Raw genomic sequence first — 16,398 nt, 5'->3', positions numbered from 1 at the left:
TGTCTCATCTTATCAACCATTCTATACAGAAGGGCATATTTCCAAATACTCTGAAACATGCCAAGGTCACACCTCTTTTTAAATCTGGTCCTAGAGAAGATATAAAAAATTACAGGCCCATCTCAGTACTGCCAATTTTTGATAAAATCTTTGAAAAAGCAATGCATAACAGGCTAATTAAATTTCTTGATGAACATAACTATCTAGAGGTCAACCAACATGGATTTCAAAAAGGTAAGTCAACCTCATCTGCTGTTCTCCACCTTAGCAGGCTCGTTAAAAGATCTCTTAAAAAGAAAGAATATGGGTGTGCCATCTTTCTTGACTTGGCTAAAGCCTTTGATACTGTGAACCACACCATTCTTCTCCAAAAACTCAACAACCTTGGAGTTAGAGGCCCCACTCTCAGTTGGTTTAAAAGCTATCTAACAAACCGTTTACAATCTGTTATAATAGACCAAGTCAAATCAGATCCTCTTGAAATGTCACATGGAGTGCCACAAGGATCCGTACTTGGTCCTCTGCTCTTTCTGATTTACATCAATGACTTAGCCCTGAATACATCTTTATCTAGTATCCTTTTTGCAGATGACACTTGTCTTTTCCTTAGTGACAAAGATCCTAATCAACTTAAAAACACTCTCAATCAAGAATTAGATAAGATCTCTAATTGGCTCACAACCAACAAACTTACTCTTAATGTCTCCAAATCAAACTTCATCCTTTTCTATGGCAAACATAACAAAATTAAAGACTTTAACTTGACTATTTCAGGTCAGAGACTCCAAAACACAAACAGCTGTAAATACCTTGGAGTCCTCATTGATGACAAACTCAATTGGAAACAGCAAGTCACCATGGTAGGCACCAAAATCAAACGAGGAGTAGGTATGATACATAAAATAGGTAGGTTTCTTGCAAAGAGAAACCTGATATCGTTGTATTACTCACTCTTTCAATCCCACCTAAAATATTGTATTACATCATGGGGTGGTCCTGAGACTGCTGGGCTAAATCAGGTAAACAAATTAATCATTAAATGTAGTAAATTCATAAACAACAAAACTAATGATAATCCTAATGTAAACCAGGTCAATTTCAAACCGTTGAGTATCCAAAATTTATTTAAACTTGAAGCATGTAAACTTGTATATAAATTCTTGAATGGTACATTAAACAAATCATCTTCAGATTTATTCACTCGTCATCCCCGTCTCCATGACATCAACCATCCAACTAGGAGAGACAGTAGCAACAGTGTGGCTGTAACCCATTTTGATCAAACTGACTGTTCTGTTATGTACAACGCCCCCTTAGCTTGGCACCAGTTTGATTGCTACAAAACCACTAAATTCTCTATTCATACTATGAGTCATAATCTAAAAAAGGGCTTGGCCCTAACACAGTAAAAATATTTCGTCCGTTTTCCATTTTCTTATATTCCCATTTTTATCATAGAACTTGTGCTATTTTAAATCTTGTAGTCCATTTTGTATATGAATGTATAATACCAAAAACCTTAGTCTACTAATATCACTAATATTGGTAGTCAGTAGTAGTATTTATGATCCATATATTATAGCTATCTAGATTGATTTTCCTTTATACTAATGAACGGCTTTGAAAGCTTAGTATTTATGAGCTAATCGTTCTTAGTTTTTTATTCACTGTACATTATCTTGAAAACGAGAAGAGACTTATCTTATCTTATCTTATCTTAGAAGAGTTGAGAAGTACTGATCAGCATTTCGGTAGTTACAAATAAGATCTTTGTTCAGCACTCTTTGCACAGACTTTTCAATGCGCCTGAACAACACGTAAACATCATCAGTCGCCACTTTTAAGCCTCCCCTATTTAACATTAATATCATTGTTGTTAATGAGGGAGCAGGACTTAAAGAATAATCGACCAGCTTCACGTATCTGAGAATTTTTAAGTCTTTTGTAATGTTTCTCGAGTGCATAAATTACAAAACCAGCCACATAATGAATTACCATTTGTTCTCTCTCTGTCAATTCAATATCATCATGATTAATGGCTCTTTCCTCAATCTTTTTGTTGTTATGTTTCATGATTAGGATTTCAATATTTGAGATTATGTTATGAAAGAATGTTTGAAAAATTGGACTTTCAATGTCCACATTCCAATTTAAACATATGTCATTCCATCGATTGGAGGGTGTGAGAAAAATCCTATGGATTTCTCGATGGAATAGCTCTCGAGAATAGGAGTCGTTAACAACAATTTTTGACAATTCATTGAATACCACTTTAACGGTGTCATCAAAAAGTTGAACAGTGGTTGGGTTATCTTGCATAACAAGCATATCAGCATCATATTCTGCAATGTAATTGCCTTTTGTTTTATATCCTTCGACTATTAAATTGTAAATTTTATTTTCTTTGATGCTAGTAAAGACTTTTTGATAAAGTACGATCATGTCAATACCTTGTATACATAATGTCATTGAACCTGAAAAAAAATTAAATGACATAAAAATTTCTGTTGTCAGCAGTGTTGAAGAACTTAAGTGAACTCTATCTAGGCAACCTTAAAACTCAAACCTTGTGCTAGAAATTTGTGAAATGAATTGAATTGTAAACCATATTTTAAAACTCAAATGCACATACACTATAACACATACAAATTTAATCATAATTCTAGTAAAAATTAGAGGGAAAGCCTTATTAGATTTATTGATACAAAATAATAGAAAATGTTTTTTTCTTTGAATTTTTACCACACAATGATTCAACATGCCTTTGATAGTGATAATTGCTAACATAACGTTTGCCATAGCTGTTACAAATTAAAACTGTCTTGAGTTTTTTGTTAGAAGGTTCACCATCTGAGTCATCGTCATCTTTACAATTTTCATTGTCTTCACTATCATTATCTTCATTATCATCTTGTTGAGTTATGGTAAAGTCAATATCTGGAATGGTTTGCTTCTCCAACTCATCAAACCCTATGCTATTTAGATCTCCATCTGAAATATCATCAGGAATGAGAACTTCCTGACTTTGAAATGAAAAAGCCTCTAACTCGATTGGAATCTCGTCATCAATATTTATCTCTTGCAAAAGTGATAGATATTTCTCTTCTTGAAGATCCTCCTGTGAGTAGTTAGCCATCTTGCAGTCTTGTCTGTTTGATTTGTTCAAAAGTTTGTTTTGATTTTCCCAACGCTTCTCTTTACGATATTTCATGATTTTTACATGAAACCAGGACGACAAATCCCGAGAATTGTCGTGCACAATATCACGTGTGATTTTGTAAGGGGGATTTTTGAATTATGCCACCTGCAAATACAACTTGCGTTTTTACAATAGCACAAAAGGCCATGTTATTCTATCTCTCTTACTACTTCTTTGTTCTTAGTAAGTGCACCAAGTTAAAAATGCTTGACATTGATTATTATCTTTTGTTATTTATTTGTTTTTGGTGGTTGACTGGTTATATTTTCAAAGGCCAAATCAAAGAAAGCATATCAGGTATGTTTTATTTAGTTTTACCAATAATTTTTATGCTGGAATTTTAAACTGCTGCAGCTGCATTCCAATTTAGACCTTTAGAGCCTGTCGACCGCCCTCCATGCAGAGCAGCGGGACCGCCCAACCCCAACCGACATCAACAAACTTGTTGATCATGACCTGTGTGTTGTCTATTTGGAAAAGCCAGAATCCTCCTTCATCAATAACAAAGTTGGAGGGAGGTTCCCATATATTGTATCAGTATCTTAGGACAAGCTTTTATTGTTGGTAAGGACCATCTTTGCCTGTTTCGCCAAACTCTATTTTTAGAGGCTGACATGCATATTTCAGGTAGTGAAAGATCTAGTGCAGGTGTAATTTTCATTTGGTGTGTTGAGGCAAGCTTAGTGATTCTGCAAATAGCAAAAAGTTCACATATTGCTGTATAAATTGGACTAGATTGAGGGAAATTTGGCTCATGGCCACTCTCTTCTAATTGTTTGGTTCGTGACATTGCTTGTTTACTTTTTTTAGGCAGTGAAAGCTCTTGAATAGGTGAAATTGTCATTCGATGTGAGGAGACAAACCTATTTATTCTAGTAGCAGCAAAGAATTCGCATTTTATTGCTATAAATTGAACTGTAATTGGGTTTGGGTTTAGAGCCACTCTCAATAAATCTTTAGTTCGCGTCCTGCTTTGTTTACATTTTTCAGTTCGGAGCACTATGTAGAAATCGCACGGGAAATTTTTTTTGCATCTGTACTCTTAGTTCGGGGCACTTGTAACTTTTTACCGTCCCCAGATTCTTTCTAAATTTTACGAACGCGGCCAGGAGAAATTCCGTAAACCAAAGGTTCCAGATGTTAAAATTTTCCCGACCTTCAGAGCTTTAGCGTGTCGGAAGAAAATTTCTACATCGAGTACCAGATAATTAAATCATTTATTCTCTTTCCTGTCGTCCCTTTTTACTTCCGTCGTGTGCGGTCGATCGGATGCGTTATTCCGTACCGGGTTCTAGACCGACTTTACCTTTCCTTTTTTTAGTATTCTTCTTAATAATAATAATAACAACATATATTTTAAGTGTTATGTTCCGAAAAATTCAAAAGCTTTTAGACAGCTAAAGAATTGTTTCCACGAAGGACCACTTCTTCGGCCATTTTACTTCTTTTTCTATATTTCTTCTTCCAGCAGTGTCTGATCAACACTGCTTCTGTTTTTCTGGCAAAGATGACATGTGACACATGGGTAGTAGAAAGTGCTTACTCTTTGGTACCACGCAAATTTCGACCATCTTGCCGCAATTTTGATTGGATTTGTCGGTTTTCTTTTATTCATTTTGGTTGATTTTACTGGATATGTCTTTGAAATGTTTTTATTTCTTATTTTCGTTCCTTTAAATTATCATTTTTTCTCGAAAATATTGACGGTATTGACGCTAGCTAGTAAAATTCAGTGACATTGACTTTCCTTTGCAGGAATAATGCCGAATCGAACTCCTGATCTGAATGCTTTTGCTTCCAAAATAATTTTGGAACTGAACATTGAACTTGAACATTCTCAAGCTTTGGCTTTTTGATGGCGTATTTAGCTTGGGAAAGACATAATATGTAATAATCATAGAAATTATTGCATTTCATTTGAAGTGATTTACCACAACATTCACGAAGTATTGAAAATCCTCAACCCGCTTTTTCTGCTTCATAGCTTGTTCCACCTTATGGTGGAAATTGTCTGCGGACATAAACGTGTGTGCAGGCTCAAAATATTTCAATGTGACAGTTTCATCAACAGTTTTACTAGGCACATTAACAAAAGAGGGACCAATAACGTAACTAAACATGCTGTTCTTCGTCATTTCACTGGTAAAGCCCATAAAATAGCTGTGGACCACGAGAGTACCAAAGATAAAGCTGACGCAATTCCTTTAGCACCGTAAGTTATTTTTCTTCATCAAAATGAAGTTAGCATCGGATTCAACATTGGATTCACTTTACCGAAAAGTATCTTTTTCGGACAGCATTCTCTGGTATTCAAAACTTCAAAGGACGTTACATGTGTCTAATAGCTATCACCTAGTGAAAAAATTAAGTTCATACCTCATTTTCCCTAGGAGGAGTTAAGCGGAAACCACTGGTGATTGTCAGCATTGAATTCAGATTTCCAGCATTGGATTCACTTTACCGGACAGTATCTTTTTCGGACAGCATTTTTAGGTGTTCAAAACTATAAAGGACGGTACCTGTATCTATTAGCTATCATTTAGTGAAAAGATTAAGTTCATACCTCATTTTCCCTAGGAGGAGTTAAGCGTAAACCACAGGTGATTGACAGCAAGAAATTCAAATTCGACCTTATGCTCGCTAATTATCGGACAACCTTATTCTCGGACAGCATTTTTAGGTGTTAAAAACTGTAAAGGGCGGTATCTGTATCTATTAACTATTATTTAGTGAAAAAATTAAGTTCATACCTCATTTTCCCTAGGAGGAGTTAAGCCGACACCACAGGTGATTGACAGCAAGAAATTCAAATTTCGACCTTATGCTCGCTAATTATCGGACAGCGTTTTTAGGTGTTCAAAACTATTAAGGACGGTACCTGTATCTATTAGCTATCATTTAGTGAAGAAATTAAGTTCATACCTCATTTTCCCTAAGAGGAGTTAAGCGGAAACCACAGGTGATTGACAACAAGAAATTCAAATTTCGACCTTATGCTCGCTAATTATCGGACAACCTTTTTCTCGGACATCAAGTTTAGGGTTTCAAAACTATAAAGAACGGTACCTGTATCTATTAGCTATCATTTAGTGAAAAAATTTAGTTCATACCTCATTTTCCCTAGGAGGAGTTAAGCGGAAACCACAGGTGATTGACAACAAGAAATTCCAATTTCGACCTTATGGTCGCTAATTATCGGACAACCTTATTCTTGGACAGCATTTTTAGGTGTTCAAAACTATAAAGAACGGTACCTGTATCTATTAGCTATCATTTAGTGAATAAATTTAGTTCATACCTCATTTTCCCTAGGAGGAGTTGAGCGGAAACCACAGGTGATTGACAACAAGAAATTCAAATTTCGACCTTATGGTCGCTAATTATCGGACAGCATTTTTAGGTGTTCAAAACTATAAAGGGCGGTACCTGTATCTATTAGCTATCATTTAGTGAAAAAATTAAGTTCTTACCTCATTTTCCCTAGGAGGAGTTAAGCGGGAACCACAGGTGATTGACAACAAGAAATGCATCTAAGAATAAGCATCTAGTAAGAAAGAGAGGAAAATGTTAGTAAAGGAGGAAGCGCAACCATGGTTTGCGCCGACGGGAGGAGATTTCAATTTTCGACCACTGCGATCTTCAGACCCACACCCCGTGTGAGTTCCCTCAAAATCGGAATTGGAATTATTTTCGATTGGAAAGAGTAGAACTTTGAAATTTTCACTGGATATTCTTTTTATTTTTATCAGATAAAGAAAAAATCTTATCTTTAAACAACATTAATTTTTTTCTACATTATTGAATCCGATTAAAGATCACCGTGGACCCTCTCACTTTATTTTGAAGACTAGCTAGCAACTGCTAAAGACAATTGGGAGCTATCGAGGATAAATGGCAGATGAATAAAACTGTTTGCACCGTTTCTTTTATGTTTTAAAATGAGATCTGTAGGAGGCCCCACCATAGTTTGGGCCGACTAAGAAAATTTTGAAATTTAGACCCTCTAAATTGGCTAAAATGGATATAGAATTATGATTCAATTAATAAATATAATTTTCACGATCACGCTGAACTGCAAATTTCACGCCATCGCGCTTAAAAAAACTCGATTTCACGATCACGCCGGCACTTCATTTTCACGCAATCACGCGTTTTTTCAAAATTTCACGCCATCACGCCGCGAAAAACCCTCCATCAACACCTCACGCAAACGCTGGGGGCCTCATTGAAAAAGTGGCATCCAACCATAACATTTTAAAATACAGGCATGGCAAACGTGCAGCGTCAGCCATTCGTAAACTTTGATGGAGTAGGCATGAATGAAAGTTTTGGATTAGATTCACAGCGCATCTTCGCATTCGTAAGCAATAAGGAAAGTTCCCACTCCTTTTCTATTTTAATGGACCCTCAAGAAAGGATTTACAATTGACTGCGTCTATTAATTTGAACTTATCAAGTTGATTTTCTTTGTGCTTCTTAGTCTCAAACAATGATTTCTTGGTCAGTCTTTCTTTTGTAGGAGGAGTTGGGATCGAGCATTTCTCTACTGATGACGGAGTTTTGGCGAGTCGCATTTTTTCACGGTTCTCTTTCTTTTCGAAGAAGCCAACAGACCAGTGTTTTTCGCAGACAACATGGACTACCATCGCTTAAATTTCATCTTCCTCCCAAAACGAAATTGATTTGATCCACTTCTTTCTTTCGCTTGCGTGCTTTGTTCGGAAAGCTGTAGGTTTTCATAATGTTCCTTTTGTTACAGCATCAGCTGCAGTTTTGTTTGTTTTCAGTTTCATGTTCTTTTGGTCTTTTCAGTTTCCTGCCTTTTGGCATTTTTTCAGTCTGGTCTGTGTTTTGTCTTGTTTTTTTTTTGCATTTGGAGTTTTTTGTCCCTTTTGGCCATTTTTATGTTAATTTATGTTAATTTATTCATCAAATCAATATTTATTTAGTCAACTTTGCTTTATTTTTGCATAATTAATTTATAAATTTTTGGTCTGTATTTTACACATCAAAGTGCATAAATTGCAGAGTCACTCTCAGACCTGCAATTCATTTCACAAGAGACACTTGAAGGGTGAACATCAAATTCAATAATTCAAATTCAAACTCAAACATCATTTCACATTTCACAACATTCACACCCAGGCTAGCTGGTAAGTTTGCTTTTCAGTGTTTGTTTTTGTTTGCCATTTTTGCCTGGGTGCTTTCTTTTTGCTTAGTCATGCACTTGTAGGATTTAGGTCGGCCATCTTGGATTTTTATTTTCTACTTACTTTTTTCAATAGACATACAAATTATACATATACTCTTAGATTTCATTTTTCAATTCAAATATTCAAATCAATCTTTGTACTGACATATAAATTTCAAATTAGACTTAGATTTTCAGACTTATATTTTTCAAACTTATACTTTTTCAGACTTAGAGACATTTTGTAAGACTTAGTCAAATTTTTCTCTTTTAGTTGAACACATTCACATCAAGTGTTACGAACACAGCCTTCCTTGTCACCCTTCATTGTCTCTGCCCCAACATTCAAACAGCAAGGGGTTCAATCACACCTCAATGCAAACACGACCGAAGGAGAGATTCGACTTCAACTCGTACTCAAAAACTGGTCGTAAAATATCAAAGCCAAAGGAGACCACACCTCCACTTCAAGCAACTTCAAATCAACCCAAGGAATTACTTCCACCTCAATCAACAGATTCACTTCCATCAATGTCGGATCCGCCCCTATTTGAAGGCGACACTAACCAACTTCCAACTGATGGCGATCCACCTCTTACCGAGATCATCCAGTCGAACAGAGTGGACCCACCTCAACCAACTCCAATGGATGTCAAACCACGTGACACTCCACCAACTGATACAACAAATACAGGTACAAATGAACTTTTTCTTCTAATGGCGCAACTTCATGAGGATATCACAGATACCATTGATGACAATCCGGTCGATATGATACACCCTGAGAGGATGAAAGAATGCGTTACAAGGCTAGAAACATTGCGTACTGAATACAAAAACACTAATAGAAAGATCAAACTACAATTATCAAAGGATGATTATGAAAAATCATACTCCAAACCATTTACCATGCTGTGTTGTGATATCATTCAATATATTGGACGAGTTAACAATTCTTCAAAGACAGTAGTGATGTAAACACTGAGATACAAACCAATGCAGACAAACAGAAATCAGATTTCATTGTAAGCGAAATTGATCGTTCTATAAACTTTCTCACTGCCTCGATGTTATGCTCTGTCAGTCTTATCAGCAATGTCGATTTAAAGCAACGCAAGACTCTTCTTGAAACACAAAGTAAGAACTGAAGGAGATTTCCAATAAATTACAAGAACTATTTACTTACGTCCACCGATGGACAAATACAAAGAACTGAAATCATCATATTCCTCTCTGCAAGATAAAAAGGAGGAGTATGAAAAGAAACTTAACAACGAACTCAAGTCGAGAGAACTTGACAAACACGAAACTTTCAACAAGCGGCGACTGAACATCAAACTCAAATCGTTTAGCGGCTATGATTCTCAATTGATATATACACCTTCATCGCAGAGTTCAAGAAACTGTATGAGGACTCTGTACCACAATCAATGCAAGCTGAATTACTAAAGAACAATCATCTGGATGGTCAAGCATTATCACTCGTTCGAAACATCGATAACATCCAAGACATCTGGGGTCGACTTAAAAACGTATTCGGCGACCGGCAAGTTTTACTTCAACACAAGCTCCAATCGTTGTACAGTATTGAAACCAAATCTAAAGATCCAATGAAAACAATTGACTTTCTTTCAAAAATAACCAATTCTATGAGAGATTTAATGCAACTTGCAGCCACTCATGATATTGAAAATGAACTTTACTACAGTAACGCCTTGAACCAAGTCAGTGAAAAACTTGGTGATCAACGAATGATGAGATGGCTTACTCTTACTTGTGAAGAACCAAAGAGCGGCAAGTACAAGTGGAAACAACTGATTGATTTTCTGGAGAAAGAGATGAAAGTTCACCAACAGAAAGCTGCCATCCAAAAATCAACAAACAACCTGACACCGAAAAACCCAAGGCGGAGGTGGTAAAGGAGGTCGATCAACTTACAACACGTTTCCTGACCAATCTTCATGCTACATCTGTGGAGCAACAGATCATACACAAACCAATGGTCCTAGTGGAACAAAGCTAGTACAATATTTCTCCTGCAAAGTTTTCGTCGAAATGACTCCAGCTGAGCGATTCAAAACCTTGCAACAGAAGACTCTGCTACCAGTGTCTCTTCCCCGGGGCACGACGTGACCAAGGCAAACACAAAGAGGGTCAATGTCAACAGACGTTCATATGCCAGCATCCTTACCATCAACCTTTCAAGCCAAGGAAGCATATCCTCGTTTGTGAAGAACATAAGACGAACCAACAAAACCTGGACATCCTAGAACATTACAGAACCAGATGCATCATCCGACAACCTGTGCCAGCCTACTCCAAAGAAATAAAGCTGACCTTCCATTCTGCTAACGACTCAAACGATGAGGATCCCGAAGCAATCTTCATGCTACAACCAATCTCTGTCAATGGAAAACAATTCACCATATTTGACTCTGGGTGCTACGACTTCATTGTACGTCATCACGCAATCAAAAAACTTGGCAACCGAGCAAATCAACAATACGCTGGTCCTATCACAATGGGCGGCGTTGGTGGCATATCAAGTCAAAGCAAGCACGGCACCTACAAAATTGATCTTCCACTCATTGATGGAACAGATGCAACTCTCGTTGGACCATGCTTGGACCAAATCACTCAGAAGTTTCCGACATACAAATTGGACGGTGAAGTCATCAACGACATTCGTAAAGATTATGCCAAATCTGGTGGTGATCCATGCAATCTTCCTCTGGTCCCAAAACAAGTTGGTGGTCATACAGATTTTATGATTGGCATCAAATATTCAAGATACTTCCCGGAGGAGGTATTCAAGATGCCATCAGGACTGACAATTTACAGATCATGCTTCAAAAGTCCAGACGGATCAACCGGCGTTATTGGTGGTCCACACCCTGTCTTCAACAACATCAAAGATCACCATTTCAACACCAATAAATTCATCAATGATCAACACGAGCTGTTTAAGTTGGGATATCATGTCAATCCTGACCTTCACCTGCTCGGATACACCAACAAGAATACCGACATCTTCATTACATCAAACTCAGCCATTGAAGAGAAGTCTGAACTTTTCAACCAATCACAAGACGTTGGAAGCGAATTCCAATACAGATGTATCAACTGTCGTGGCTGTAAATCCTGTAAGGAACTTTCAACAACTGACGAGGTCATGAGTGTACAAGAAGAAGTTGAACAACATGTTATCAATGAATCAATCAATGTTGATGTTTGCAAGCAAAATTCGACTGCATTTTTACCACTTCTACATGACCCATCATTATATCTTTCTCCAATAGAAAGATTGCACTCCAGATCTACAACCAACAACTGAGACGGCTATCAAAGTACTCCAAAGACAAGGAAGATGTCCTCAACTCAGAGCAAAAACTTCAAACTCTTGGCTACGTGGATTATTTAAAAACCTCAGCCCAGATGTACAACGTACACTTCGAAACACCAATATCAACAACTTTATTCCATGGCGCGCAGTATGGAAGGAGAACTCAGTGTCAACTCCGTGCCGTATTGTGTTCGACGCTTCAATGAAGACCGGAAGTGGCTTCTCACTCAACGACATCATTGCAAAAGGAAGGAATAACATGAATAAGCTCTTAGAAATTTTCCTGCGGTGGAGGGGACACAAGGTTGGTATCCACACAGATGTTGCTAAAATGTATAACACCATACAACTCGATCAAACTCACTGGTGTCTCCAACGTTATCTGTGGGAAGAAAATCTCAACCCAGACAAACCGCCCGAAGAGAAAGTCATAAAAACCCTTATCTATGGCGTGAAATCAAGTGGGAACCAGGCGGAGCATGCGCTTCGTGAAACTGCAAAATTTTCAAAGACCAGTACCCGGAAGTTCACAAGATCATAACCGATGATGTATACGTGGATGACTGCATAACCGGTCATCAATCACAGTCAGAAGCCAACCACTTAGCCGACAACTTAGAACTGGTGGTCAATCATGGTGGATTTTCACTAAAAGGATTCACCTTCTCAAATCAACAACCAATGACAAACTAACAGCTGATGGTGAGACTGTATCAGTGGCTGGTCTCAAATGGTATCCATTGGAAGATCAAATCAGCCTAGATATCCAAGAATTGAACTTCGCAAGAAAATATCGAGGCAAGAAACCCAATGAAATCAAAGAAATACCACTCAATCTCACGCGTCGACAGTGTCTCAAAAGCATCTGAAGTGTTTGACATCTCTGGACTTCTAACGCCGATTACTGCAACATTGAAAATGGACCTCCACACTCTCGTCAAACGCAAAATGGATTGGGATGATATTCTACCCAACGATCTCAGACATCTTTGGTCATCACATTTCGAAATGATTCAAGAACTCAAATCCATCAAATTCAACCGTGCTATTGTGCCACCAGATGCAGTTAATCTAGACATCACAACTCTCGATTTTGGTGATGCAAGCCAGGATCTAGCATGCTCATCTATCTATGCTCGATTCAAACGAAAACAAGGCGACTACTCCTGTCAATTGATCTTCGCCCGCTCACTACTTGTACCGGATGAATATACTCAACCAAGAGGGGAACTGTATGCATCAATCATCAATACCCACACAAGTGAAGTTGTAAGAAAGTCATTCCATTCAACACATACTGGAGCTTCCAAGTTCACAGATTCGCAAATCACCCTCTACTGGATCAACAACACTTCACTACAACTCAAGCAGTGGGTCCGCAACCGTGTAAACGAGATTCACCGACTAACAGACATTACATCATGGAAATACGTCCAATCAAACAACATGATCGCTGACATCGGAACAAGAAGGTGTACAACCATGACCGATGTTGACCAATCCTCCCAGTGGATCAATGGATTCCAGTGGATGACGCAAGAAGTATCAGAATTCCCAGCACTAACCGCCAAAGAAATAAGGCTCAGTCAGGTGGAATTGGAACAAGCTAATCGTGAAGCCAAGATTCCTTCAACTCATTCTGTCTATCACAATCAACTAATCACTGATGAGTTTCTCAACAAAACGCAACAAAGATACAAGTTCTCCAATTATGTGGTTGACCCAAATCGCCATTCTTTCACCAAAGTTGTGCGTGTCTTCGCAATAATGTTACGTTTCATCAAACTTTGTCGCACTAAAGGGAAAACAAAGATCAATTCTTCAATAAACCACACATAATCCTTACAAATGAGGAGATATCTCAAGCTGAGAGATATTTCTTTCAGAAGGCTACTCAAGAGGTCAAACATTTCGTCAAACAAAAGGTTGGCAAGATATCAATTGAAAAGGATGGTATTCTTCATCACATTGGTCGTTTACTGCCAGAAGACTCGATTACAGTTGCTGGTAGAATGACATCAACCATGAAAGATCTTACATCAACGTCATTTTGTGTGCCAATCATCGATAAACACTCACCATTGGCTGTCAGCATAATCAACGACATCCACTGGAATAGCACCGTCAAACATTCTGGTGTTGAAACAACTTGGCGAGAAGTCCTCAAGACCGCATACATCTTAGAAGGAAGATCACTCGTCAACTTCATACGTTCTTCATGTCCACGCTGTCGCTATATCAACAAAAAGACAATCGCTGTGGAAATGGGACCACTTTCACAAGACAACCTCATCATCGCACCTGCATTTTACATATCACAAGTGGATCTTGCAGGACCATTTTCAAGCTACTCGCAACATCACAAACGCACTACCGTAAAGATATGGCTGGTTGTATTCTGTTGCGCCACAACAACTGCTGTTAACATCAAAGTAATGGAGGATTACTCTACTACGTCGTTTTTGCAAGCCTTCACACGTTTCTCCTGTCAGGTTGGATATCCTAACAAACTTCTGGCAGACGAAGGAGGTCAGCTCATCAAGGGCTGTGAGACAATGAAACTCGACATTGTTGACATCGCATTCCAACTTCATCGAGATCAAAGAATCAACTTTGAAACATGCCCAGTTGGTGGTCATAATCATCATGGCCGTGTTGAGAGGAAAATTCGTGAGGTCAGATCATCCTTAGAAAAATCAATGCACAACGAAAGACTTTCAATCATACAGTGGGAGACAATGGCAGCCATCCTCACAAACTCCATTAATGATGCACCAATAGCTGTTCGAAACGTGAAAGGAAACTTCGAAATGGGAGACTTGCTAACACCCAACCGCTTAATCCTTGGGCGAAACAACAATCGTGGCCCAAGTGGTACCTTATCTGTTGAAAATGATTATGACAAGATTATCCGATCGAACCAAAAGATCTACAACGCTTGGTTTGACTCATGGCTAGTGTCACACGTTCCAAATCTTATTGAACCAAAATGGTTCAACTCAAACAAGCACGTCAAGGCTGGTGATATCGTTCTGTTCACAAACAGGATTCCGTCATTTCATCCACGTATCAATATGGGATTATCAAAGAAGTGAAAGTGGATCGTGATGACAAAATACGAAAAGTGTCGTTGAATACCAAAATTCATCTGAAAATGTAAAACGTCTGACTACAAGATCTGTGAGATCACTGATATTAATTCACTGTGTTGATGAACTAGATCTATCTAAAGAACTTTTCAAGTGTTCAACTTGAATATATGATCAATGGGAAAATTCAAATAAATTGTTTTTTCAAATACAAATATATTTTTCAATTCAATATTTTTGTGGGGGGAGTGTTACAGCATCAGCTGCAGTTTTGTTTGTTTTCAGTTTCATGTTCTTTTGGTCTTTTCAGTTTCCTGCCTTTTGGCATTTTTTCAGTCTGGTCTGTGTTTTGTCTTGTTTTTTTTTTGCATTTGGAGTTTTTTGTCCCTTTTGGCCATTTTTATGTTAATTTATGTTAATTTATTCATCAAATCAATATTTATTTAGTCAACTTTGCTTTATTTTTGCATAATTAATTTATAAATTTTTGGTCTGTATTTTACCATCAAAGTGCATAAATTGCAGAGTCACTCTCAGACCTGCATTCATTTCACAAGAGACACTTGAAGGGTGAACATCAAATTCAATAATTCAAATTCAAACTCAACATCATTCACATTTCACAACATTCCACACCAGCTAGCTGGTAAGTTTGCTTTCAGTGTTTGTTTTTGTTTGCCATTTTTACATCAAAGTGCATAAATTGCAGAGTCACTCTCAGACCTGCAATTCATTTCACAAAGAGACACTTGAAGGGTGAACATCAAATTCAATTCAAACTCAAATATCATTTCACATTTCACAACATTCACACCCAGGCTAGCTGGTAAGTTTTGCTTTACAGTGTTTGCTTTGTTTTGCCATTTTGCCTGGGGTGCTTTCTTTTTGCTTAGTCATGCACTTGTAGGATTTAGGTCGGCCATCTTGGATTTTTATTTTCTACTTACATTTTTTCAACATAGACATACAAATTATACATATACTCTTAGATTTCATTTTTCAATTCAAATATTCAAATCAATCTTTGTACTGACATATAAATTTCAAATTAGACTTAGATTTCAGACTTATATTTTTCAAACTTATACTTTTCAGACTTAGAGACATTTTGTAAGACTTAGTCAAATTTTTCTCTTTTAGTTTGAACACATTCACATCAAGTGTTACGAACACAGCCTTCTATTGTCACCCTTCATTGTTTCTGCCCCAACAAATTGTGCATTTTTTCATAAGAGTTAGTTCATGTAATGTTTCCAGCTCACCCAAATAGAGACTTAACGCATGCGTAATTTACCGTTCTTTTCAACCACATGCAGTTCCCGTGATATTCAAAAAGGAATAGTTATTTGTCGTTCTTTTTAGATGATCTGGAAACGTTAGATGAATAGTCTCATAATAGGCATTTTTAAATATGGTGGTTTTCCATTTCATTAGACGTTATGATTTTTAAATTTTTTAGGAAATTCATTATGAAAAATTCATTAGACACCCCCTTCTCAAAGACCCGGTAAAACTTTTTCAGCCAGTGGGGGTAAAAATAACGGATTTAAGCTTGATGGGGATTTTTATTCCCATA

General features: G+C 37.4%; 2 protein-coding genes and 1 long non-coding RNA gene across 3 annotated transcripts; all 3 read left to right on the top strand.

Moving 5' to 3' along the window:
- Positions 1–12,543: 12,543 nt before the first annotated feature.
- On the top strand, positions 12,544–13,572 carry LOC136822898 (uncharacterized). Its single transcript, XM_067079206.1, has one exon. The coding sequence runs from the start codon at positions 12,544–12,546 to the stop codon at positions 13,570–13,572; it is 1,029 nt and encodes a 342-aa protein (XP_066935307.1).
- Positions 13,573–13,745: 173 nt separating this feature from the next.
- LOC136822897 (uncharacterized) lies at positions 13,746–14,828 on the top strand. Its single transcript, XM_067079205.1, has one exon. The coding sequence runs from the start codon at positions 13,746–13,748 to the stop codon at positions 14,826–14,828; it is 1,083 nt and encodes a 360-aa protein (XP_066935306.1).
- A 775-nt stretch (positions 14,829–15,603) lies between these two features.
- On the top strand, positions 15,604–15,992 carry LOC136822867 (uncharacterized). Its single transcript, XR_010848953.1, has 2 exons — positions 15,604–15,648; positions 15,963–15,992. It is a non-coding gene; the product is annotated as an uncharacterized lncRNA (long non-coding RNA).
- Positions 15,993–16,398: the final 406 nt, after the last annotated feature.

The sequence above is a fragment of the Clytia hemisphaerica genome, unplaced genomic scaffold (genome assembly GCF_902728285.1).
Source record: "Clytia hemisphaerica strain Z4C2 unplaced genomic scaffold, Clytia hemisphaerica genome assembly, whole genome shotgun sequence".
Taxonomy (NCBI): Eukaryota; Metazoa; Cnidaria; class Hydrozoa; order Leptothecata; family Clytiidae; genus Clytia; species Clytia hemisphaerica.
The sequence above is the reverse complement of the archived record's forward strand: the minus strand, read 5'-3'. Positions and strand labels throughout refer to the sequence as shown.

Excerpts from the sequence above, each read along its gene's own strand:
- LOC136822897 (XM_067079205.1), top strand. The coding sequence starts at position 13,746 with ATGACATCAACCATGAAAGATCTTACATCAACGTCATTTTGTGTGCCA.
- LOC136822898 (XM_067079206.1), top strand. The coding sequence starts at position 12,544 with ATGAAATCAAAGAAATACCACTCAATCTCACGCGTCGACAGTGTCTCA.